Below are 24,471 nucleotides of genomic sequence, written 5' to 3' on the forward strand. Positions count from 1 at the left end.
TTTAAATCTCAAGGTCAAACTACGCTCATTATTAAGTATATGTACTATGGTCAATCATAGGCATATTTTTTCCTTGTAACGTCTGAGACCGCGGGCTTCAACAAGGCTATTATAATAAACATTTTATAGAAACTTTTGCCAATACTTTTACCTGTAACCTCAATTGTTAACATCTCCTTCATATTCTAAGCAGACAACAAACATATAACAAATTAATTATAACGGGGAATAGAGATAAAATAAATTATGTAAGCCAATAAAACGTAATAAGGTTAGCAGCGATGTTAATTTCCCGAGATAGTTGATGTAATTACATCTGTTCAATACATTGTATACCGCCATTTTGTTTAATTTATTAATACTCTTTGATTATTTGTAAAAAAGATGAATGAAAACCGGCCAAGTGTTTGTGTTTATGATGTTGTCTACGTTTTAGCAATTATTCCTTTATCTGTGCTATAAGACATTGCTTTTAACCACATTTCAAGACTGTTCTTTTATTTTCACCGTCTGGCCCGTGGATATCATACAATTTTTAAAAGTAACGTTCTTTGAAAAAATTGAATTAAATATTTACATAGCATAAAAGTCATGAAAAAGTATAAGCTAATAAATATAAAACAATTGAAATCTTTATAATAGCTGTTATAATAAATATCATGTCAGTATTATCTCCTTTGAAGTAGGAACAAGCAGATTATGATTAAACTGAACTAAACCAAGAAAAGAAACAGTACAAATAGTAGACTAAAGATTTCTTAACTATTTTCTAAACTAAATAAAACAGAGATAAGATTAAATAGATGTTATTTAATAGAATCAGTAAGAGCGTATATTATTGAAAGAATGTCGTGTTAACAGTGATATATTATATAATTTTATGTGTTAAAATATTTATTTTATAGTATTTATTATTATAGTGATAACTGATAATGTTCGTTAATCGTTATAGAAATCAGATTCTTATAGCACTATGTGGTAAGTTATTCTTTACGGACTGTGTTTAGAATATGTTTTCGTAAGAAAACAAAGTCAAATAATAATTATTGTTTTGTAAACATAGCTAGTAAATAAGGAAAATATATCTGATTAAAATAATTTTAATATGTATCATATAAAATTTGATAGTTAAGAGCCATGATACATACATGATACATATTCACAAATTCACACGTTAACAGTATTATTATGATAAGATAATATAATAATGATATTTTTCGTAAATAACAGGAAAATTCGTATGTGGGTTTTCTTTAGACTACAAGAGCGAAGTCGCAGGCGGAAGCTAGTGTTAAATACAATATACTTATAAATAAAAAAAATAGAATTATTATATCGATCACAAGGCGGGATTCGAACCCGAGCTTTCGCCATTATTAAAAATAATATTTAATAAAGCAATTAAATTAATATTGCTATAAAAATTAAATAACAAATACTTAAGTACACCAAAAGTATTATCAATAATATTTATTTCATACGGTCTATCAATAATATTACTGACTCCTACTACCTACTAAGGTGAAGTTAATTTTACAATACAAGGAAATAACCAGTTTTCTAAACTATTTGTATTCCAGTGTACCTAGGACAAATGCTATGTGGCTACGATATAAGCTGGACAGCTCCAATAATTCCAAAGTTGAATGACCCTGAGCAATCTCCTCTGCCCCGGCCTCCGACGAGCTTTGAGACCTCCTTCATGGCATCTATTATATATGTTGCTGGGTTACCTAGTAAGTAACTATGTTTTTATGTTACCTATGTATCGAGGAATAAGTAATGTCTTTGTGTTTCCTATTTATCGAGGAAAGCTGAAGGCTTTATAGCATCATGCTGGATTACCTCATAGATAGATAGATAGATAATTCTTTATTGCACACACACAAGATTTACAATAAACACAGAGAAAGACAAATAGATGCAAGTATGTACAAATGGCGGCCTTATCGCAGCGATCTCTTCCAGACTACCATTAACATTAACAGGAAAACATATTTGAGGTGGGTGAGCAAAAATTACCTGGTTAACCTTCGTGTTTCCCATGCTATAGATGGATTTTTGAAGTGAAACTTCTTTAGGCGCGTTAAGAGTGTAAATTCAAGGTCGCGTCATGGCAATATTGTCACGTCATGGCGACGATTTTGGTATTTTTTTATCTAGCCAATTGGCACACACGCTCTTTTTTCAAGTATATATCTAGGTTTTCAGGAGCAAATCGCTTTAATTCATAGTTGCTATTATGCAAGTAGTATGCAGTTTTTTTTCCATTTTGAAAATTCATTCATTCTGATGATGAATCTGATGTATATTTAAGACTTTAGATGCTATTTGTCAAGAAACGCTATAAAATTAAAAATTTTGCAAAGCTAAAATATTCCTTTTGACAGCAAATAAAGTTGCGTGGCTCAGCTGGTTTAAATATAAAATTCGCCTCTATTCTGACCTCAAATAGAACAATATTCATATGTTCAATAGTCAATATTCATCAAATAGTCAATATTCATCTAAGTTAAGTTTCAATCAAAATTCTTTCAAAGACAATATTTTAGAGATATTAAAAAATGTATTTTTTAACAATAGTTTCTGATTTAGTAAATCTATAATAGGTACATTAGTTGATGTTCTAGGCTATTTCTGGCACACGTGGTGTAGTTTTTAAAATATTAAAAATTAATCACGTTGAATGGAATCGTTTTAATTATGTTTAAATAATCTAGGAATGTAACGATACTGATACCGATATATCGGCCGATATAATCGGCAAGCCGATATATCGGCATCGCCGATTATAAAACAACCGATACCGATATCAAACAATTCAAAAAACTGCGCCCAATGAACGATGCGGGAGGCCGCCCGCGCGTGCGCACTTTGTTTTCTGAAAAAATTCTACCAATAGTATGTTACTTTTATGCATAATTCACTATTTATTTTTCTGCCAAGCCATCAATATCGGTATCGGTATCGTCGATATTTTATTACAAATATCGGTATCGGTATCGTATCGGCAAAATCATGTATCGTTACATCCCTATATTTATCCTTTGTATTCTTTCTATCAGGTGTATTATCAATGAGTTGGTTCTCAAACTATAAAGGGCGGAAACCAGGTCTAATATTAGCAGCTACTTTTTCAACCGTGGGATTCTTTTTACTAGCATTATCCACGAATTTTATGATGGTCTTTATTGGAAGATTCATAGCTACCTTTGGAGTTAGTTCCGCTTGCTTGATAAATATGATTTATATTGGTGAAATTGCGTAAGTATGAATTACTTATATCTCACTAGCTTTCCACCCGCAGCTTCGCCCGCGCAGTCAAAGAAAAACCCGCATAATTCCGGTTCCCGTGGGATTTCCGGGATAAAACCTATCCTATTTCCCGGGGTAAAAAGTAGCCTATGTCCTTTCTCGGGTATCAAAATATCTCTATACCAAATTTCATGCAAATTGGTTCAGTAGTTAAGGCGTGATTGAGTAACAGACAGACAGACAGAGTTACTTTCGCATTTATAATATTAGTATGGATTTCGTTACTTATCTGATAATATTCATAATTATCTGCACGACAATGACCTAGCATTACGTTAAAATTTTGTTAAAGGAAAACTAGTTTCTGTATACAGGGAACATCTGTATTTTTGTGGTCATTGGTAAATTTTATAGATCTCAAAAAATAATTTGGTATCTCCAAATTATTTTTTGCATCAGCATTGCAAATTAATCTGCATAAATTGTAGAATAATAAAAAGTTACCCATTTTGGTAAAATACACCGAAAACTGAAAGCAAAATACGAAGCAATTACGTAAATATTACATTCTTAGTTTTATTTTCACTGGCAATTTTAAGTGGTGTCAAAATATACGATTTGAAATAATTTCTATCTTTATTTCTTACTAGCTTTCCACCCGCAGCTTCGCCCGCGCAGTCAAAGAAAAACCCGCATAGTTCCCGATCCCGTGGGATTTCCGAGGGTATCCTATTTCCCGGGGTAAACAGTAACCTATGTCCTTTCTCGGGTATCAAAATATCTCTATACCAAATTTCATGCAAATTGGTTCAGTAGTTAAGGCGTGATTGAGTAACAGACAGACAGACAGAGTTACTTTCGCATTTATAATATTAGTATGGATTTCATTTATTTCTTATTCCAGATCAACTAAAATCCGTGGAATTCTACTAACTGGTATTGGAATCATACAGTCCCTGGGTTCCCTCCTCGTGTATTCTGCAGGGCCCTATGTGTCCTACAGTTCAGTGTCCTATATAGCTGTGGGAATATCAATTGTATATTTTATTGCTGTCATTTTCATTCCGGAATCTCCTGTTTTCTATGCTATTAAAGGTCAGTTTTCTATAAAATACATTTTAACGTATTACATAATATTATGCTTGTATCAGCAATAGAAAGTTCAGTTTCAAAAATTAACAAGGCGTAATTGTTTTAACGTTTAAACTATTCTTTATGGACAAAATCTATATATATATAAATATCAATGGTGACTGATATAGTGATCTATCATAGCACAGCCCAAACCACTGGACGTATCGGGCTGAAATTGCATGCAGGTAGATGTTAGGCATCCGCTAAGAAAGGATTTCCCGAAATTCTTGCGGGAACGGAGAAAAACGGGGATGCACGTACAAAGTCGTGGGCGGAAGCTAGTTAAATATAAAAACAAAACTATTATTGTGACCAATGAAACAAAAGTTAATATCAACTACTAATAAGATCAAAATAATAAATTCTCGAGAGAATGTTAACACTAAATATAAATAATGCGCCTAATCCTATCTTGATTTCAGATGAAGACAAAAAAATGATCACAGTCCTTAATCGACTTCAAAGGCAAGATGAAATAAACGATATCATAGAACTAAAGAAGGCTCAAATAAAAACAAATGATCTAGAAGACTGGCGAGAGTTATTTACAATCAAATGTAACAGAAAGGGTTTAATAATTACTACAGTTATAAGTTCATTGAATTATTTGAGTGGTGTTCTTGTTGTTTCCTTTTTTACAACGTCAATATTTGAAATGGCAGGGTCTTCTATTAAGCCAGAAATAGCAACAATTATTATTGGATGTACTCAATTATTTGGGAGTACTCTTGCACCTTGTTTTGTGGAGAGATCTGGTAGGAGATCGCTTTTATTGGTTTCGACGGTGTTGAGCTGTTTTAGTATGGTGAGTTTTAGTCCTTTTCTAGCGTCATTACTTTCCCAGACTGGAAAAATACGCAAAATAATAAGCAAAAGAAATCATGGTTCGGGGGCTGATCACATTCACTCAATTTTGAATTTTGAAAATTCTGCGCCGTGAATTAGGAAAGCTGTTGAACAATGAAGGAAATTAAAATTTGTTCTCCGATTCACGAATTCGAATTCACACAATAATTCATTAATATGGTAGTTTCACCATTTAGAAATGTTATGTACTCACTATATATCTACTTACCTATGTGTAAATTACCTTCATAAATTAGGTTACTGACTACAACTGGTAACTAATTTATGAAATATCACAATAATATTATGTGGTATTTATTTGATGTTGATACTGTATTTTTATTGAAGTGTCTTTTCAATATAACAACGCCTTATTATTCAATCGGCGAAAGACGCGGGTTCGAATATTTTTTTTCTATACTTTAAAATATGGCATTTTAAACCATTTGAATACTATACGAATATACTAAAAAGCTTTTGTATTCATTATATAAATGTGTATTGTTTTGGATAGTACAGAGAAATTATTTTTATTTTGCATTCTACATGAATTTTCTATAGTTAACATTTACGAATGTGGAAATGTGTTCTTTATTTTAAATTCACGTCTAAAATAAATTTCATACACTGAATATTTGACATAGATTATAAAGAAATATTACATAGGAATATGGGAAGATATATTATCCCATAATATGTTTACTGCGACGGTATACTTAGAGGAGACAGGAGTCATTTGTCATGAAAATATTTTCATTTTAAAGGTCTTGAAAACACGTCTAATAGCATATTGTGGTTGATAAAATAAACGGGAATTTTGTCGTTGTTAGGCTAAGAATAATAATTTTGATAATATAAATTAATATCAAAAACTACTGCAATGATTTTCAAACTATTTTTCACAAGAGAGATATTTATTTAATACCTCAATTTTACTTATGTAACAATACGAAAACATATTATACATAAAATTATCGTAATACATCATACTTTTTTCAGATAATCTTTGGGACTTATTTTTATTTACTCCACATAGAACACAGTGTTATACTTTACGTAAAATGGCTTCCTTTAGCTGTGTTGGTGTTGTTTTTCTTAAGTAATAATATGGGTGAGAAAATTGTTATTTTATTAAAACTAATCACGTTTTCATGCTGTACAGGACCCATAGTTTATTTGATTATGTTAAAACTACATTTCCGCCCGCGGCTTCGCCCGCGTTTTCAAAGGAAAACCCGCATAGTTCCCGTTCCCGTGAGATTTCCGGGATAAAACCTATCCTATGTGTTAATCCAAGTTACCCTCTATATGTGCGCTAAATTTCATTGTAATCGGTTCAGTAGTTTTTACGTGAAAGAGTAACAAACATCCATACATCCATACATCCATAAATCCTTACAAACTTTCGCCTTTATAATAGTATTAAGATAAGATTAGTTTGAGTGGTAAGAGACTACATTTTTTCTAACGTTGCATTTACATCAAACGAACATAGAGCTAGAACTAGAGCAGGAGAATTATTTCGGGATCTGTTAGTGTAAACGAAAACTCGTATTCAGCGTTGTTCAGTATTAGAACATTGCATAGAATCTTTTCGAACGCACTAAAACCAACGAACGAATGCTCTAAACCTGTTTACACTAAAATAATTTGACATAGTGGGGTTAGGGTGAGCATTCGCTCGTTTGATAAAGTAATGGAGTAAATGCACCGTAACAAAGGACATTTATTCGTTAATTTTCTTGCTATCTTTCATTATTTAACTTTTTGCCTTTGACCAAGTCTTTTAACTCTATCATCCTTTGGTGCCAAACAAACCTGTCTCTGACGTAGACGTCACATATCTAAATATTTAGACTATAGAGTTATTCCACATACATTAACTTATTTTATTTTAAATCTATGTTGTTCTCTGATGCAATAAAAATATGTTTACAATCCATATTTTATTTCGATTTTTTTTCAGGATTCGGCGTAATCCCCAGCACTCTAACCGGCGAGATGTTCAGACCAAACGTCAGGAGTAAAGGAACTGCCATCGTCATCTCTGTATCCTGGGTATTCGGTTTCACAGTGGCCACAATCTTCAACTCAATAGCTACCCAACTCGGAGCCTATATCATGTTCTGGTTCTTTAGCAGTACGTGCGGTTTGGCATTTTTGTTCACCTTCTTTTGTATACCGGAGACGAAGGGAAAGAGCTTGGTCGAGATTCAGGAAATGTTAAGTAAATGATCTGAGTGGAGTTTGTTATTTGGGTAATATTGTAAGTGGTTGTGGTTGGTGGATATTAAAAAAATATATGTATTGAAAAACTTAAGCGTGTCCTTTTTATTTAGCTATTGCATAGCTTCTATCGCGGGCCTTGAGCGCGGGGACCGAATCCAGAAATTGCGTAACGGAAAAACCTCACGCTCCCCACTCCGACGGACACGTAGAGGTGTGGCTTGAAGGCATAGCATGCAATAGCTTTACCGCGGCAGGCGCGCGCTTTTTTTTTATAAATCTGAACTATTTTAAACTAGCTCATGATCTTTCACAATTTATAGATGAAAAATTCTGAATACACTGTTAATTCTCTTAATTAATTTTAAAAGCTGTTTGAACTTGAAGATTTAATATAATGTCTTGTACAAAAGGAAGTATACAAATGACCCTGCAGTTGAGTCCAGAAGAGTATATGAGTAAATATAAAGACGTTTTTAATTATAAATATTGCAGACTTCTTAGAGTAATGAAAAGCTATTTTGTGTTGCGGTTATATCGTTACTTTTTCTTTAGTTTCTTATATTCATACTGCAATTAGTTTATTTGGTAGATTAAAAAATTGATGTAGATAAGTAGGTTGGAGAAGGACAATTTGAAACATTATGGTTTTGTAATTTTGATGGTTTATATTAAATAGGTGGTCATTGTCTCTATTAGAGTGAATTATACCTACTATCGGCAGTAAACTATGTTTAAAACAATGGTTAGTATAATAGATACATAAAACTCTTGTTTATACTTTGATATAGGTACTATAAATCCTACTAGTTTTCTTTTGCAAGTATTGACATAATTCCATAAAAAAAAAACAATGAAATTATACACTTGAATATAATCATAGGATACTCTGAAAGTAGTATTTTTGTTTTATTAAAATTCTCGTTAAACATTTGGCTGTAATTAAATGCAGTTTACTAGCAAGGAAACTAACACATTCAATGTATGATATCATATTATGTATGAAAAATATTATATTTCGTCTAATTATGTGAAAGACAAAGATTCACCAGTAAAGATATGCATACAATGAAAATGAAAAACATTTCGCCAAGCTTTTAGGTAGCAATTAATTTTAAAGAAGTAATTCCTATTCAGTGTGGAAACAATGTATTTAAAAGATTTGAGAACTGCAGTGTAGGTATTATTGTGGTATTATTGTGGTGGTGGTAGGTATATTGTCCTAGACAAAGCTGCTTTCTACTGCCATTTCAGAAAATAAACTATGTATTATGTTAAACACGGTGTTTTTTAAAAGTACATACAAGAGTTGACTCACCAAGAAAGTTTAAGTATATGCTAATAATCGGGTGGTTTAAAATTTTATGGTCGGATTAGATTTATATTTCATACATTCCTTTTAGTTTAAAGAGACAAAATCAAATTGTTGGATTATAAAACGCATTTACGACGACAAACATAAAAAAAAGACGTTTGGCACTCGGGGACTGCCGCGGTAAAGCTATTGCATGCTATGCCTTCAAGCCACACCTCCGCGCAATGCAATCCAGAAATTCCGTAATGAAAAAACCTCACGCTCCCCACTCCGACGGGCACGGAGGTGTGGCTTGAAGGCATGCTATGCAATAGCTTTACCGCGGCAGTCCTCTAGTGCCACACGTCTTTTTTTAATCTTATATATAAAAATGAATCGCAAAATGTGTTGGTAAGCGCATAACTGAACCGATTTAGATAATTCTTTTTTTATTATATTCCTTGAAGTACGAGGATGGTTTTTATGTAGAGAAAACGTAAATATGTACCACGGGCGAAGCCGGGGCGGACCGCTAGTTCTATCTATAACTTTAGGTAAGCACGTTATATTTTGGAACTAGTAGATAGAATTTTATTTGAGTATTCTTTTGAAGCTCCATAATAAATTAAAAACACAAATAGTTGAATATTTTTATTTATTTTTTTTTGACAACAGGCTTTTAACCAACTCCTTTTGGACTCGATTTTGATCCACTTTAAACGGACAGATTTAATTTAAACTTTGTACACTTATGAAGAACTAGATTTCCGCCCGCGGCTTCGCCCGCGTTTTCAAAGGAAAACCCGCATAGTTCCCGTTCCCGTGGGATTTCCGGGATAAAACCTATCTTATGTGTTAATCCAAGTTACCCTCTATATGTGTGCTAAATTTCATTGTAATCGGTTCAGTAGTTTTTACGTGAAAGACTAACAAACATCCACACATCCATACATCCATAAAAACTTTCGCCTTTATAATAGTATTAAGATTAAGATCAGTGACAATAAAATAAATTCATTCGTTTTTGTGTGTTTCGTTTAATAATATTGTGACACACACACACTCAATATTATTTACCTCTTATTTAAATTCCCATTGTGATGTGATTTCCTTTTCCCCATTCTATAGATCAGAAATTGTTTTACTACTACATACAAGATAAAGTTATCTAGTTGGATATCAACTGTAGATAAAACTATATTACTGATTTAGATTAAATATTTCTAGTTTGTGTTACTATGGTTATTCATAATTCCGTTGTAAAACTAATGTTGACTTATTTTATGGCCGTTCGCAATATCGTATCTATCTTCAGTTTGACCTTACTATAGATAGAAAATTCTATCTATCTTTTGTTTTGGCGTCCCAATAAGCTTACTAACGATACGCTAACCTATTTCTGATCGCTATCTATAGTCTGGAGGACTAACTGCTTACTAGAGGTATATTTTTCTCTTTGAATTTGTCTATTTGAGCGTCCCAATAACGTTTTGACAGCTGTCAACCAGTAATGGCCGTTCCCAATATCGTATCTATCTTACGATAGATAGAACCTTACTAGCTATCGGAGATAGCTGTCTATCTATTACCGTAGTTTGAATATTTTGAACAGCCATTAGTAGTTAAGCTTATCAAAAAAATATCATAACACAGAAGAACACATATTTAGGTATATACCTACGTTAATAACTAGCGGTTTGTTTCGGCTACGCAGGCATCACGGAGATTAGCTCCTTCAAACAAGCGAAAACTCTAGAGCGTGGTATTATTAGAGAAATAAGCAATTGCATTACAGTTCAAGAATACCCTTTCTTGAACCATGGTTATCAGGGCTTATTTGGCAAAATGGCCGACATTCTATTCGCCATTACCATTTTCAATGGATTGATGTAACAGACACTGATTTATACGTGAAACTGTCAATTGTCAAGAGCAGATCGATCGAGATAAATGGTGCAAAATGTACCTAACCGGAAGCAAAGATGCTGTTCAAGTCAGAGTTGATTATGTCGGAAGGAGATAACAGTTTCTAAATAAACAAAAACGAAGAAATTTAGGTTTCAACGTTAGTTTTTCACTTTTACCAGTTAATTATTGTTGAATGTTGATATAATATTTTATTTACTATTACCATTTCATAAAAAATGCACACTATTGAACACGACACAGTAGAGTGTAATTTCTGATATTCCATTTATTTCTATGAAAAATGGGGATTCCGAAAATCAGACCTTCTTAAAGCCACCATTGCTCAATGTATCTTTAAAATCTACATTTAACAGGTAAATAATTGCATTAGTAAGCACTGCGATTAAAGACATTGTCGTTATTTTAACCATAAAGCGAAAATCTTTGCTAATGCTACGCTACATTTAATTTCTCCTCGTACAATCATTTTCACAACGAAAAGTTTTTACATTAATCTGCAGAAGAAATACTTAAGTACAGTATCGTGTAATTTAAGAAAGTATTTTAAGAGATGGATATACTGCACTCACGTATCATCAATCACTTTTGTTTATTCAACAAATTCATTTAAAACAAAGACATTACTATAGAAGAAGTTCATTGAGGCATTTAAGTAGTATCACTACATAGTATAAAACAAAGTTTCTCTGTCCCTATGTCCATTTGTATGCTTAAATCTTTAAAACTACGCAAAGGATTTTGATGCGGTTTTTTTTTTTGTTTGTTTAGAGTGATTGAAGAGGAAGGTTTTAGTATATAATTTATAAGGTTTTAGACAAAGCGGGCGAAGCCGCGGGCGGTAAGCCAGTATTATATAAAAGTACGAAAGTATCAAAGTACTACTGATTTAACGATACTTCTGCAAGCATAAATTAGTACCTACTTGCAAGCATCAAGATGATTCAAGATAATCATCTCTACAATTACAATCACAAAGGTAAGAAATAAAACACAAATTACATCATTTGCTCAACATTTCCTGTATTTCAACAAGGCTCTTGCCTTTCGTCTCAGGGACAAAGAAGAGAGTGAATAAGAAAGCCAAACAGCAGGTAAAAGCGAAGAACCAGAACACGAAGTAGGCTCCCAGGGTCAGCATGGAGTTGAACAGGGTGGTGACAGCGAACCCACAGGCCCAGGATATAGCGAAGACGACAGCTGTACCCTTACTACGAACATTACAGCTAAACATTTCTCCTGTTAATGTACTAGGAATCGTGCCGAAACCTGTAATGAATATGCGTTTTTAAAACACTACTTATAAAGGAAAGATTTTGCTCATAAAATTAACTATAGAGATAGTAACCATGTTAGATATTTTACCAAAAATTTTGAGTTCTAAAATTTTAATTACATTTTGCTCGTCTGGCTTCAAAATAATTAAATTGATGTAACTATCTTAAATTCATTAATAAAATTCCAATTAATTATTGCATTAATTTTACTTATTTAATAAACGTGTGCAAAAGAAATAAATAGATACCTACTTGATCAAAATAATTTTTAGATGAAATAAGTAATTGATATCTTACCCATATTATTACTCAAGAAGAATATTATCAACAACGTTAATGGCAGCCATTTTATTTTTTCCACAATTGGCGATTCAATATAGCTCAAATAAAAATATACACCAAAGAATTTCTGAAAGAAAGTATTTATTTTTAGGGCCGATTTTTCAATGCTTGGATAAAACTTATTCGTCGAATAAAGTATAAAACTACAATTTTAAAAACGTATTCTAATTGCCCGTATTTGAAGTTTACGTGACATTTTAATATTATCGTGTAATACTTTATTGGACGGATAAGTTTTATCCCAGTTCAAAAATCGGCCCTTAATGAACCAAATATAAAAAGTAATCAACCAATAAAAAGTCCAGAAATAAACCAACTTACCATACTTAAACAGCAAATAGCTGTAGAAGTCAACAATAGAATTCGTCTTCCAGATCTTTCTATGAAAATTGGTGCCAACGAGCTCCCTACTAATTGTGTACATCCAATAATAATAGATGCTATATTTGGTTCTATAGACGATCCAGCGGCTTGAAATATAGTCGTAACAAAAAATGATATAACCAAAATACCACTTATATAATGTAATGCCATTATTGTTCCCGTTATGAATAAACCTCGTCTGTTACATTTCAAAGTGAACAATTCTTTCCAATCTTCTCTAGCGCTTGCTACGACTTTGTTCTTGTTCAGATCGATGACTTCTTGTAATGCAGACTCTCTGTTTAGGATTTTGAGCACTGCTAGTACCTTTTTTTCATTGTCTGAAAATATTACGATTACTAAATTACTGAACATCACTACATAGTATAAAATAAAGTCGCTTTCTCTGTCCCTATGTCCCTATGTATGCTTAAATCTTTAAAACTACGCAACGGATTTTGATGTGGTTTTTTGTAATAGATAGACTGATTCAAGAGGAAGATTTTAGTATATAATTAATTAGGTTTTAGACAAAGCGAACGAAGTCGCGGGTGGTAATCTATGTTAATTTTTCAGCTAGTACTTAATCGAAAATTGTTAACAAAATAGGATAAATTTTTAATACCTTTAACAACATGATATACAGGAGATTCTGGTATCAGGAACATTGCTATTACATAAACAATTGATATTGCAACACCTATGTAACATATAACTGCGTATGAAACAAAAGGTCCTACTGTAACCATAATTAGAGAACCAAAGGTTTGTATGATTCCCAGTCCAGTCAACGTAATACCTCGAATATTAGTGGAACTGAAAACAAAACATGTATAATTATTGATTACATTATTGAAGTGAAAACTTCTTTAACGGCGTTGGGTATAAAATCTTAAACTTGCGTCAGGACACGTGACCTGATCGAAAAAGCGTAAGACGGATGGATATCAAACATGCTCAACGTTAATAATCAAGTTTTCACTTCTGCCGGCACTCCCGGAGTGCAAACCGTCTTTTTTTTGGTCACTTAAATTCATAAACTAATTCTGATGAGATTTTTTCTTTTAAATTTAGGAAGTTAATAATAAATTATCAAATATCAAACTTATGAGCGATATTTTGACATTCACTACGTATTCAAACTAGTGGTTTATAATCTAAACATGTTGATGGAAATAAAATCAATGAAATAAATACAACACATACTAACGCAATCTCACCCAGATAAACTGTCGTTATAACACCACCGAAACTTATTCCAAAACCAGTAACTAATCTTCCAATTAATAAAGTGGTGAAATTCGTAGCTACGGCTAATATAAGAAATGAGATAAGAAGTATAAATGATCCCATTATCAAGGTTGGTTTTCGACCCTTGTAATTCGCTAGCCAACTAGTAAAGAACACACCTGAAAGAAATCAGTAAATAGGGATACATTTACTATGAGTTTTACCCCATTCGTAAAATGGCATAGAAAACACACGTTGAATAGTTTTTGAAGTGAAACTTCTTTATCGGGGTTGGAAAAAAATTTAGTGTAACATTTTGTTTACGCGTGACATTTTTCCGTTACGCGCCATCTTTTTCTTATCCCTACCACGCGTGATTCGACGTATTTCTGTAAAGTTGCATATATTAATTTTTTTTTTAAAATAAGGTCATAAAGAAGTTTCACTTTTTACGTGTGTACACTAGTACACGCACACATTTTTTTATACTACTAGCGGTCCGCCCCGGCTTCGCCCGTGGTACATGTTTACGTTTTCTCTACATAAGAACCATCCTTGTACTTCCAGGAATATAATAAAAAAAGAATTATCGAAATCGGTTCAGCCGTTCTCGAGTTATGCGCTTACCAACACATTTTGCGATTCATTTTTATATATAAGATTACAAATTGATCACAATGTCTACTCGAAGAGATTCAAGTCTTATATTTGAGTATGGATAATTATAACTTTGATGTAGTAAAACCGAAAAGTTTAATCGACTAAACTAAAATTAGTTTTCTTTTATACTACAAAATTAGTTTTGAGTAAAAAGTTTTAATTGGCCTTTGTGTTTAATTTCTTCTATCATACATGTACTAGCTATCAATAATTATTATAAGTAATTAATAAATCTATACTATAATATTATAAAGAGGAAAAGTTTGTATGTATGTATGTATGGTTTTCACGCATAAACTACTGGACCGATTTTGATGAAATTTGGCAAAGACAATATTTAGACTCTGAGAAAAAACATAGGCTACCTTTTATTGCGAAATATGTACCACGGGCGAAGCCGGGGCGGACCGCTAGTTACTTATAAAAAGGGTAAAACAACTCAAATTAACATGAAATTATTGTATCACCGATGCTTTATAAGTGAATTCAATCTCTCCGTCACATTTAAACTCGATTTTGACCCACTACAAAGGTCAAAATCGAGTTGAAAGAAGGCAAGTATTTATTTATTTATTTAAATACTTTATTGTACTGCCAACAAAAAAAAAATTACAAAAAGAAAACTTATACTAAAAGAAGACACAGCACAGATGGCGGCCTTATCACTTATAAGTGATTTCTTCCAGGCAACCAACTGATGATGGGATAACATAATAGAAAAAAAGGAGGTGGGTAAAAAGTATACGCAATAATGATGTAATATAAAACTAATAGAAAAAAAAATACTAATAAATATACTATAAATAATAAATAGATGAGAGAAGTATGTTTATAATACAGGTGAAGCTGATAAAAGCGTGTTAAAATACCTGGAAATCCCGTAACATAAATGACAGAAGCCAGCAAAGATTTCTCCACGTCAGTGAGAGTTCGGGACAGAGGTGATTGGTTTGGGTCCTCCAATTTGGGGATCACTGGAGCCGTCCAACTGAGCAGATACCCTCCTAGCATTTGGCCGATGTACACTGTAATGAAACATAAGCATAAATCTATGCTATTAATATTATAAATCTGAAGAGTTTGTTTGAACGCGCTAATCTCAGGAACTACTAGTCCGATTTGAGAAATTATTTCGGTGTTAGATAGCCCATTCATCGAGGACGGTTATAGGCTATATAATATCGTCACGTTAAGACTAACAGGAGCGGAATCACGCGGGTAAAACCACGGAGCGCAGCTAGTATAGGTACTAATACTCGTATTCGCCCGAGGGTAAATCTGCGCGGCAAAGCTAATACTAATAAAAGCGAAAGAATGAGAGATGTTGTATGAATAATATACTGTTTCATTTAAAAATATTGTAATTAACTGTACAATCTGGTACAGATATAGATAACACTTTATATGTCTTAATTAAGCGCGTCACACACGGTGAAGATACTATACGACATGAAAAAAATGACGCGAAATTTTGTGGGTCATTTGTAACAGGATGGCGGTTCTACAGGAGTCTTAGTACGCAATGACAAAAAGAAAAATGATGGTCCGAACGCTGATACCGGATGCGTTAAGATACTGTAATATAAAATATAACAGTATCTTAAGATAAAATATTATAGTATCTTCACCGTGTGTGACGCGCTTTAATATTCTATGCTAAATGTAATTTTATCTTTTTACCCCGCCACGACGCGAGTGAAGTTGCAGGCTACGGCTAGTTACAAAGGTTCATTATATTTTATAGGTCACTAGCTTTCCGCCCGCGGCTTCGCCCGCGTTTTCAAAGAAACCCCGTTCCCGTAGGATTTCCGGGATAAAACCTATCCTATGTCCTTTCTCGGGTATCAAAATATCTCCATACCAAATTTCATGCAAATTGGTTCAGTAGTTAAGACGTGATTGAGTAACAGACAGACAGACAGAGTTACTTTCGCATTTATAATATTAAGTATGTATTTATTTTAAACTGTAACTAATACGAATTTTCCTGTAATTACAAGGAAGATGAATGAATGGATGTGGCATAATTTATTACACGATGAGCATAATTATATTATGATGGTTGCCGTAATTTCTGTTGTATAGACAACTATTTATATTATAATTCAGGAATGTATTTCGCAGATTACACTGTAGATAATCATGCATTTCGCATAAACCGTAACAATAATTATAACTTTAAAACATATTATGATTATGTAAGTACCTACAAAAAAAGTGTTTATACTTTTTGGACATTTACTAAACAGAACATACTATAATGCTATAAAACGTATTTACTATTTACTTCCTAAGTTTTCCTACTTAAGTTTAGAAATTAAATATGTACGTAGTTTATATTGATAGATTAAGTTTTACATCTTATTCTAGTACACATAACAATCGAGTAAGGGCCAATTTTTCAATGTTTGGATAAAACTTATCCGTCCAATAAAGTATTACACGATAATATTAAAATGTCACGTAAACTGTCAAATACGGGCAATTAGAATACGTTTTTAAAATGGTAGTTTTATACATTTTTCGACGAATTAGTTTTATCCAAGCATTGAAAAAGCGGCCCTAAGTACCTACAGTTACTATTAATTACAAGTAGTTAAGTACATGGTGACCTAATGTTTGTATAGGTAGATGTATAAATACATATAGTTTTTCAATTCATAAATTGATTACTTAATATTCTAATGAGGTCATTGTTAAGACTCATAATAAGATGGAAGTAATGTTTATTTTGGATCGTTGTCTTAATAAGTTTTTTCTAGAGATGCACCGAATATTCGGTTCCTATCCGGTATCCGGCTTATCCGGCCCTTTTTTACTATCCGGCCTCATACCGGATGGTAATGTACCATCAGGCCGGATACCGGATAGTAAACTTGGTAGATTTTATAAATATAATCTAAATAAAGACACAGTTGTAATTGAAGCTTTTTATTATTTTTAACGAAATTGTTTCGTGCTGACTGACACGATAAAAGTGTCTCTACCAAGAACTGTGACCGCGCGAACGTTCCCGAAGAAAATGCCGCCGGCCGAATATTCGGCGGCCGGTTACCGAACATTCGGCTGGTGGTCAGGCCGAACATACGGTATCCGGTATCTGGCCAAACAACTATTCGTTGCATCTCTAGACTTTTTTCTTTGTATCAATGAACAAAAGTAAAACATTACCTACCTACCTTATCAAATTATGTCATTTTCCTCATTCTAAATAATTTCTACTTATTAACTTTTATTACTTAACAAAATAATAAGTCTTATGTATTCGCGGATTCCAAGATTTATCAGTACAATGTTATTACTTATTATATTATATTTTTTAATGACTAACTACACGTGTTTCAACCGGAAAAAGTACCTACAGTACCTATATTTTAAAGGTTTTTATGGACAGTTAATTTGTAAGTCAAACACTAACAAACTAGTATAGTCACTACATAGTATAAAACACAGTCGCTTTCTCGGTCCATTTGTATGCGTAAATCTTTAAATTATGCAACGGATTTTGATGCAGTTTTTAGAATAGATAGAAGGAGTCAAGAGGAAGGTTTTAATTTATTAAGCTTTAGACATAGAGGGCGAAGCCGCGGGCGGTAAGCTAGTACCCATAATAATATAAAACTCAAAGGACTGACTGACTGACATAGTGATCTTTCGCGTTGATACGCACAGCCCAAACAACTGAACAGATCAGGCTGAAATTTGGCATGCAGGTAGATGTTAGGACGTAGGCATCCGCTAAGATAGGATTTTGATCAATTCCACCCCCAAGAGGATAAAATAGGGAATGAAAGTTTGTACCATGAAAAATTATTTTTCGCGCAGGCGAAGCTGCGGGGAACAGCTAATAGTATTATAATATGATCTGTGGTAAAGCAAATAGCAACGACCATAGAAGTCGTATTTACTTTGTTTTATCTTACTAATCTGAATTATGGAGATAATATAGACTATAATAGAGCTAATAATCTACTTAAACATACAGATAATAAAAAGTTATTTTCTTACTGCTGGTATTAAACTAATGTATCCTAAGGAAATCCGGATAAGATAAAAAATAGTTAATAGAAAATCTTATGGACTACCGATATTATCTTGAAGAACCGACAATGGAATAACTTTAGATGGGTTCAAAGTATGCAATTCGTGTATAATTTTTGACTGTGATTTATAGCCTAATTTCTCTATCTCTAGCATTCATTTCAGCTATAGGTAGAGTTTTTTCTTTTTGCTTGTGTATTTGTAATAGGGTAAAAGCCGGATAGTTGCGCCACTTTTCAAAAAAGCTATATTATGAAAAATTATGTACTTAATAAGAATAATGAAACATGTATATCAAAAGATAGGTCTATAAACCATCATATTAGCCTATTTTATTAAACATAATTATTAAAGGTTTTGAGTAAATCCTGTTTTATTTGACCTCTCAAATGAAGGATAGTTGCCTAATCTAGCGGATAGTTGCCTATCGTAAATAATACTTCAGAGGATACTTGCCTCGTGAGGGGATAGATGCCTCACAATATTTTTTTTAAATAAAAAAACAAATTTATATCAATTCACTTAATCAGTCTTTATTATTTGTTACAACTTTGGCATTAATCATCAGAAGTGAGGGATTTCATCTTTCCACATCGCATGCAATACAGTTTCATCCATATTAAATATTCCATCTGGTTTAACCAGCAATTCATTCTCAGTTAAGACAGTAGGTAATAAGTAGATCAAAACATTTGGAAACGTCTTCTTGTTGAGACCCCTCGCTCTTTCAATTGATAAACCCTCAGCTTGCCTCAAAACTATTTCGGGATTTCTTTCCAGAAAGCTTTTTAACCATTGTGGCCCAGCCGTTATGCTTTAACCCCAAATTTTCGGCAAACTGGTAAGCTAGCTGACGAATTGTATTTCTTTCAGGAGGAAATCCTGCGTCTCCGAGCTTTAGTATATGAGTCACTAGTCTTTTTTCATTTTCAAAATCAAGGACAGGGTATTTTCCTGGAAGTTAAATAAAAAATTAGCGAAATGAATATTGTACCGGCACGGAGATGCCTTATTACCAATAAAAACGCAATAATATTAATATTTGCTAGTGAAAGAATTTGTAGTTGCGGATAGTTGCCCCGAGAGCAACTATCCGCACAAGTTTCTAAGGCGACTATCCTTTTTGATACGGATACTTGCCCTTTTTATTTGCGAAATAAATCAACAATATTTTGCAATAAAATGTAATTAACAGTATAATTTAAAGTCTAATGCACGCAAAGAAACATAAACTATATTGAAATCACAATTAGTAACAAAAATATTCAATACAAATGACTTACCAATATAGTTTCAACGCCTATCGAAGTTTCACCGCGGAACAATTTCGCTCGCAAAGATGAAACGCGTGATTCTACACAAACGATTGACGTGGCACTGAGGTCTGCGGGAGGGGTACTTATAACTATAGTAAAGCGTTATTGCCACTAATGTCCGTAACATAGTGTATTCGAAACTGCGGCAAGTATCCCACTGGCGCAACTATCCGGCTTTTACCCTAAATATTATAAATAGTTATATAAATATATTACATGCATAAAATATTTTTTATGTTAATTAATATGAAAATTGCAGTGATATAATTTACAAATTCTTGCAAATAGTATGATACCTTTAATGTTAAAACATAATAAAGAGGAAGTGTTTGCATAGAATTAAGATACATAATAAGAAATTATGTCCTTGTATGTTTAACTTCTGCTAATTGTATTCACAATCACCAATTTAAATAGACCCATTTGTCATTCTAAAATCACCTCTATGTCCCTAGTATTAGAGTTGTTAGTTACATAATGCATACTCTCACATTGCAGCAATAAAAATAGAAGTAAAGATTAGCACTAGCAGGAGTCTTTACTTTTTGTATTTTACGTAAAGTACATTACGTACTTACTACGTACTTGTTAATCTGAGCTAATGTTATATTTAGATATGATATTATGTTTGTTTGAACTTGCTAAGGATATTACCTATTAAGTAATAATTGCTTGAATTGATCTTTTTTTCTTATTGGAAAGTCAATTTATTGCGGAATGCTATACAAATATACATAATCACTACATAGTATAAAACAAAGTCGTTTTCTATATCTCTACTAGCGGTCAGCCCCGGCTTCGCCCGTGGTACACATTTACGTTTTCTCTACATAAAAACCATCCTCGTACTTCAAGGAATATAATAAAAAAAGAATTATCGAAATCGGTTCAGCCGTTCTCGAGTTATGCGCTTACCAACACATTTTGCGATTCATTTTTATATATAAGATATCCCTATGTATGCATGAATCTTTAAAACTACGCAACGGATTTTTATGCGGTTTTTTTAATAGATAGAGTGATTCTTGAGGAAGGTTTTAGTATACATACTAGCGGTCCGCCCCGGCTTCGCCCGTGGTACCTACATGTTTAAACTATCCTATCTCTCAAGTTGGATCGAACTGCACATGGTGTGCGAATTTTATTATAATCGGTTAAGTGGTTTAGGAGTCCATTGAGGACAAACATTGTGACACGAGATTTATATATATTAAGATATCATTTATTGGGTTTAGATAAAGCGGGCGAAGCCGCGGGCGGGTCGCTAGTAGGCTATCTAATTAAGAAGACTTCAACATCAATCATTGGTTCTACTCTCAGTAGCTGAATTTAAAAGTAGGTTTATTTTTATGCATAATAGTAGTATTATTATTCCCAGTGTCGGTAAACGTTTTATTCTATATTTAGCTCTACGAACAATATGGAAACCTGTAACTCTTAAAAGATTGTTTATCAAAACACCTTATGCATACATATTATTGATAAATAATAATCTAAGTAATATTAATCTACTCATCATTATCTATATTGTCTATTGAATCGTAAACAATGTACTATTATTAATTATTTAAAATAATAATTTAAAAAATATATTCATGAGTTTTCAATCTATAGTGGTTTAAAGTTAACTCAAAAATGGAGCATTTTCTTAAATTTTCTAAAAAATCTTAGAGAAAGTGTAAGAAATTGTTATAGTATACTATATGTCCGTATTTATGCAAAATGGAACCACTCGACAAATTTCGTTTTTTGCTTTTATTGAAGAATACTCATTCAAAAGTGGTCTAAATTCTTATACAAACAAGAACCACATGATTTTTACGTTGGAAACAAGGTATACTAAAAGCAGAAAGGAACCACCAGCAACAACGAATAATACCATATTAAGCAAAACCGAACCACAGCACCACGGGACTGCTTTGTTCAAACAAATAAACGATATTACTATCATGTCATTTTATACAAAACAGATCCACACCTACTTGGTACCATTATACATTACACATATTTCTATTAATAACAATTATTTTTAATACACAAAATGGAACCAGGTTTCTGTGGTATGGTTATGCGTAAAATAAATACATAATTTAATTGTAATTTTTTATTGCAAAATAAAACCACAAGCATTCGGTTCTATTATGCATAAATAAATATTGTAAAACATTCTGAAACCCATCATCGCTATATGGAACCAAATGCCTTGACTTGTTACAATGCTTCTCATCTTTAAACAACGTATTTCATTACTTAAATAGCTCAAAGTGCAAAACTCCAATTTTTTAAGTAAAACGTCGAACATCTGTCAATATAGGTGACATTCAGCGAAGTAGTTCGAATACGTGACGGTGTTTTTTTCCTCCGCGAAGTAAGTTCTATTGTTTTTGTTAATTACCTTTAAAATTAAATGTGAAAATGTTTAGTAATAAATAAATAAGCAAGCAATGGGTAAGAAAAGCATTGGAGACGAACACCGAAGATAATAATGAAGATACAACGGGTAAGTAGTTTTATTTAATGCATTTAAGTACTTATTGAATCTGAGATGCAGGTACGCTTTATCCACTTTTGATTCATTCCCGATTGTGGTGTGATTTTAAGAAGATAGTTCATTAAGTAAGTACAAGAGGAATCCTCTGTGGATTTACGTATTTTAACGACAATGTCGTTGTTCACGAAGGCGCGGCGAGTCGAATTAAGAGATCATTTTGTTACGATACATCTGTCATTGTGAGATGAAACTACTAAAGTCTAAACCCTGTTTTAAAAATAACTGTCGATGATCTAGGTACCTACCTACTATTTTGGTAAAATACGTTTAGATGTATTTCTGATGCCGCTGTAACAACAAATACTAAAAAACAGAATAAAAAAAGACGTGTGGCACTCGGGGACTGCCGCGGTAAAGCTATTGCATAGCATGCCTTCAAGCCACACCTCCGAGCCCGTCGGAGTGAGGTTTTTTCGTTACGGAATTTCTCGATTCAGTCCCCGCGCTCAAGGCCCGCGATAGAAGCTATGCAATAGCTTAATAAATATTTAAGAAGCTCCCATACAATAAGCCGTGATTTTTTTGCCGTTTTTATAGATAATGGTACGGAACTCTTCGTTGCGCGAGTCCGACTCGCACTTAGCCAGTTTTTTGTACATGGCGCATGTACATACAACATACTTAGTCGTCTAGTAGGGACACGGCTTTATAAGAACTAATAATATTTTGCTGTCGCCATATACCTACGTATAAAAGCCACGCGGCTTTATTGTTTTGATTTAAAGCTTTTTTTCTTTTTATTACAGAAGATAACGAAGAACCTTATACGTCGCTGCCTCTGGAGAAGCTTTCTTCACCTTCTGACACACAAGATGCACAGTTTTTATAACGGTCTCATTAGTGATGATGCAAAAGAAGACCACATAGATGGACTAGACACGGTGGATTTCGAAATCCAATTTGATGATAACGTCGAATAAACGTCCTATATAAGTATTATTTTATATATTTTATTAATTAAAGCTTTAATTACGATATTATAAATACATAGTTTCATTTATATCATTAAATCCCTGGGATGTGGTTCCTTTTTGTATAAGAGAAAACCTATCAATTGATAAATGTTAAAAGGAACCACATGCACATTTTCTTAATTATCTAGAAAGTTTAAGAATATTCAGAGCAAATTTATATACACATACTTAAATAAGTAATTTATCAATGAATTTAAATAAAATAAATTTTAATTTTACTTCATCTGACAGAGCTGCAAATGTTTTTGTAAATCCTTTAATATCTCAGAAGTGCGTTTTTGCTGGGTGGTTCCTTTTTGCTTAAATACGGACATATATTCGTGATCTACTCAATAAGCTCTTTTATTTGATACCCCACACGGCATGTTTTGGAAATTTTTATTTTTTTCTCTGTATGCCATATTTAATTACCGCGGTGGGGAGAGGGGGACCACAAAACTGGTTGGCAACATCAGCTGTCTATAGGATGTCTGGGATCTATACAATATATATCAGAAGTCAGATTTAGGTCTGCTATTTTTGCAAACGAACATCTCCTTGGAGCCTGCTCTACGTGTAGGTACAGTCAATTTATAAACTCAAACTCAAACTCAAACATTTATTTATTCAATTAGACTTCTTCTAGAAGCACTTTTGAAACGTCATTAAGTAGGTACATATTTTTAACATTTACCACCGATTCGGAAAGCAGTATCTACGGAGAAGAATCGGCAAGAAACTCCATAGTTGCTCTTTTTAATCATGTCAGATTTACAATTTTACAAATTACCTAAGTAATATCATAATATATTATCATAATATGCCAAAGAACTGTACTGTGGTTTTCACGCGACAACCCTCCATGGGTTTTTATCTTCCATATATTCCTTAATACTGTAATAGGCTCTCTTGACAAGTACATTTTTTATATAAGATTTAAATTTAGAACTACTAAACTCTTTAATATTATGAGGAATTCTGTTGTAAAAGCGTATACCTTGGCCCATAAATGAATTTTTAACTTTAGCTAGCCGGAAAAATGGCATTTCAATTTTAT

General features: G+C 32.8%; 2 protein-coding genes across 2 annotated transcripts in view; one reads left to right on the forward strand and one right to left on the reverse strand.

Moving 5' to 3' along the window:
* The first annotated feature begins 896 nt into the window (after positions 1–896).
* On the forward strand, positions 897–7,514 carry LOC149898339 (facilitated trehalose transporter Tret1-like). Its single transcript, XM_090115571.1, has 7 exons — positions 897–978; positions 1,581–1,736; positions 3,066–3,264; positions 4,160–4,350; positions 4,812–5,194; positions 6,235–6,346; positions 7,202–7,514. The coding sequence occupies exons 1-7, from the start codon at positions 933–935 to the stop codon at positions 7,468–7,470; spliced, it is 1,356 nt and encodes a 451-aa protein (XP_089971697.1). The 5' UTR covers positions 897–932; the 3' UTR covers positions 7,471–7,514.
* Positions 7,515–11,683: 4,169 nt separating this feature from the next.
* The window catches only part of LOC149898340 (facilitated trehalose transporter Tret1-like), a 30,251-nt gene continuing 17,463 nt past the window's right edge, over positions 11,684–24,471 (reverse strand). The window contains exons 2-7 of the mRNA XM_090115566.1: positions 15,423–15,578; positions 13,874–14,072; positions 13,289–13,479; positions 12,622–13,004; positions 12,256–12,367; positions 11,684–11,950 (exon numbers count right to left, since the gene is read on the reverse strand). Of these exons, the coding sequence (XP_089971692.1) occupies positions 11,685–11,950; positions 12,256–12,367; positions 12,622–13,004; positions 13,289–13,479; positions 13,874–14,072; positions 15,423–15,578 (1,307 nt within the window). The 3' untranslated portion in view covers position 11,684. The remainder of the gene's footprint in view (positions 11,951–12,255; positions 12,368–12,621; positions 13,005–13,288; positions 13,480–13,873; positions 14,073–15,422; positions 15,579–24,471) is intronic.

The sequence above is a fragment of the Colias eurytheme genome, chromosome 23 (genome assembly GCF_061535395.1).
Source record: "Colias eurytheme isolate Ceu_HAF_F1 chromosome 23, ilColEury1 Martin Lab GWU primary, whole genome shotgun sequence".
NCBI lineage: Eukaryota > Metazoa > Arthropoda > Insecta > Lepidoptera > Pieridae > Colias > Colias eurytheme.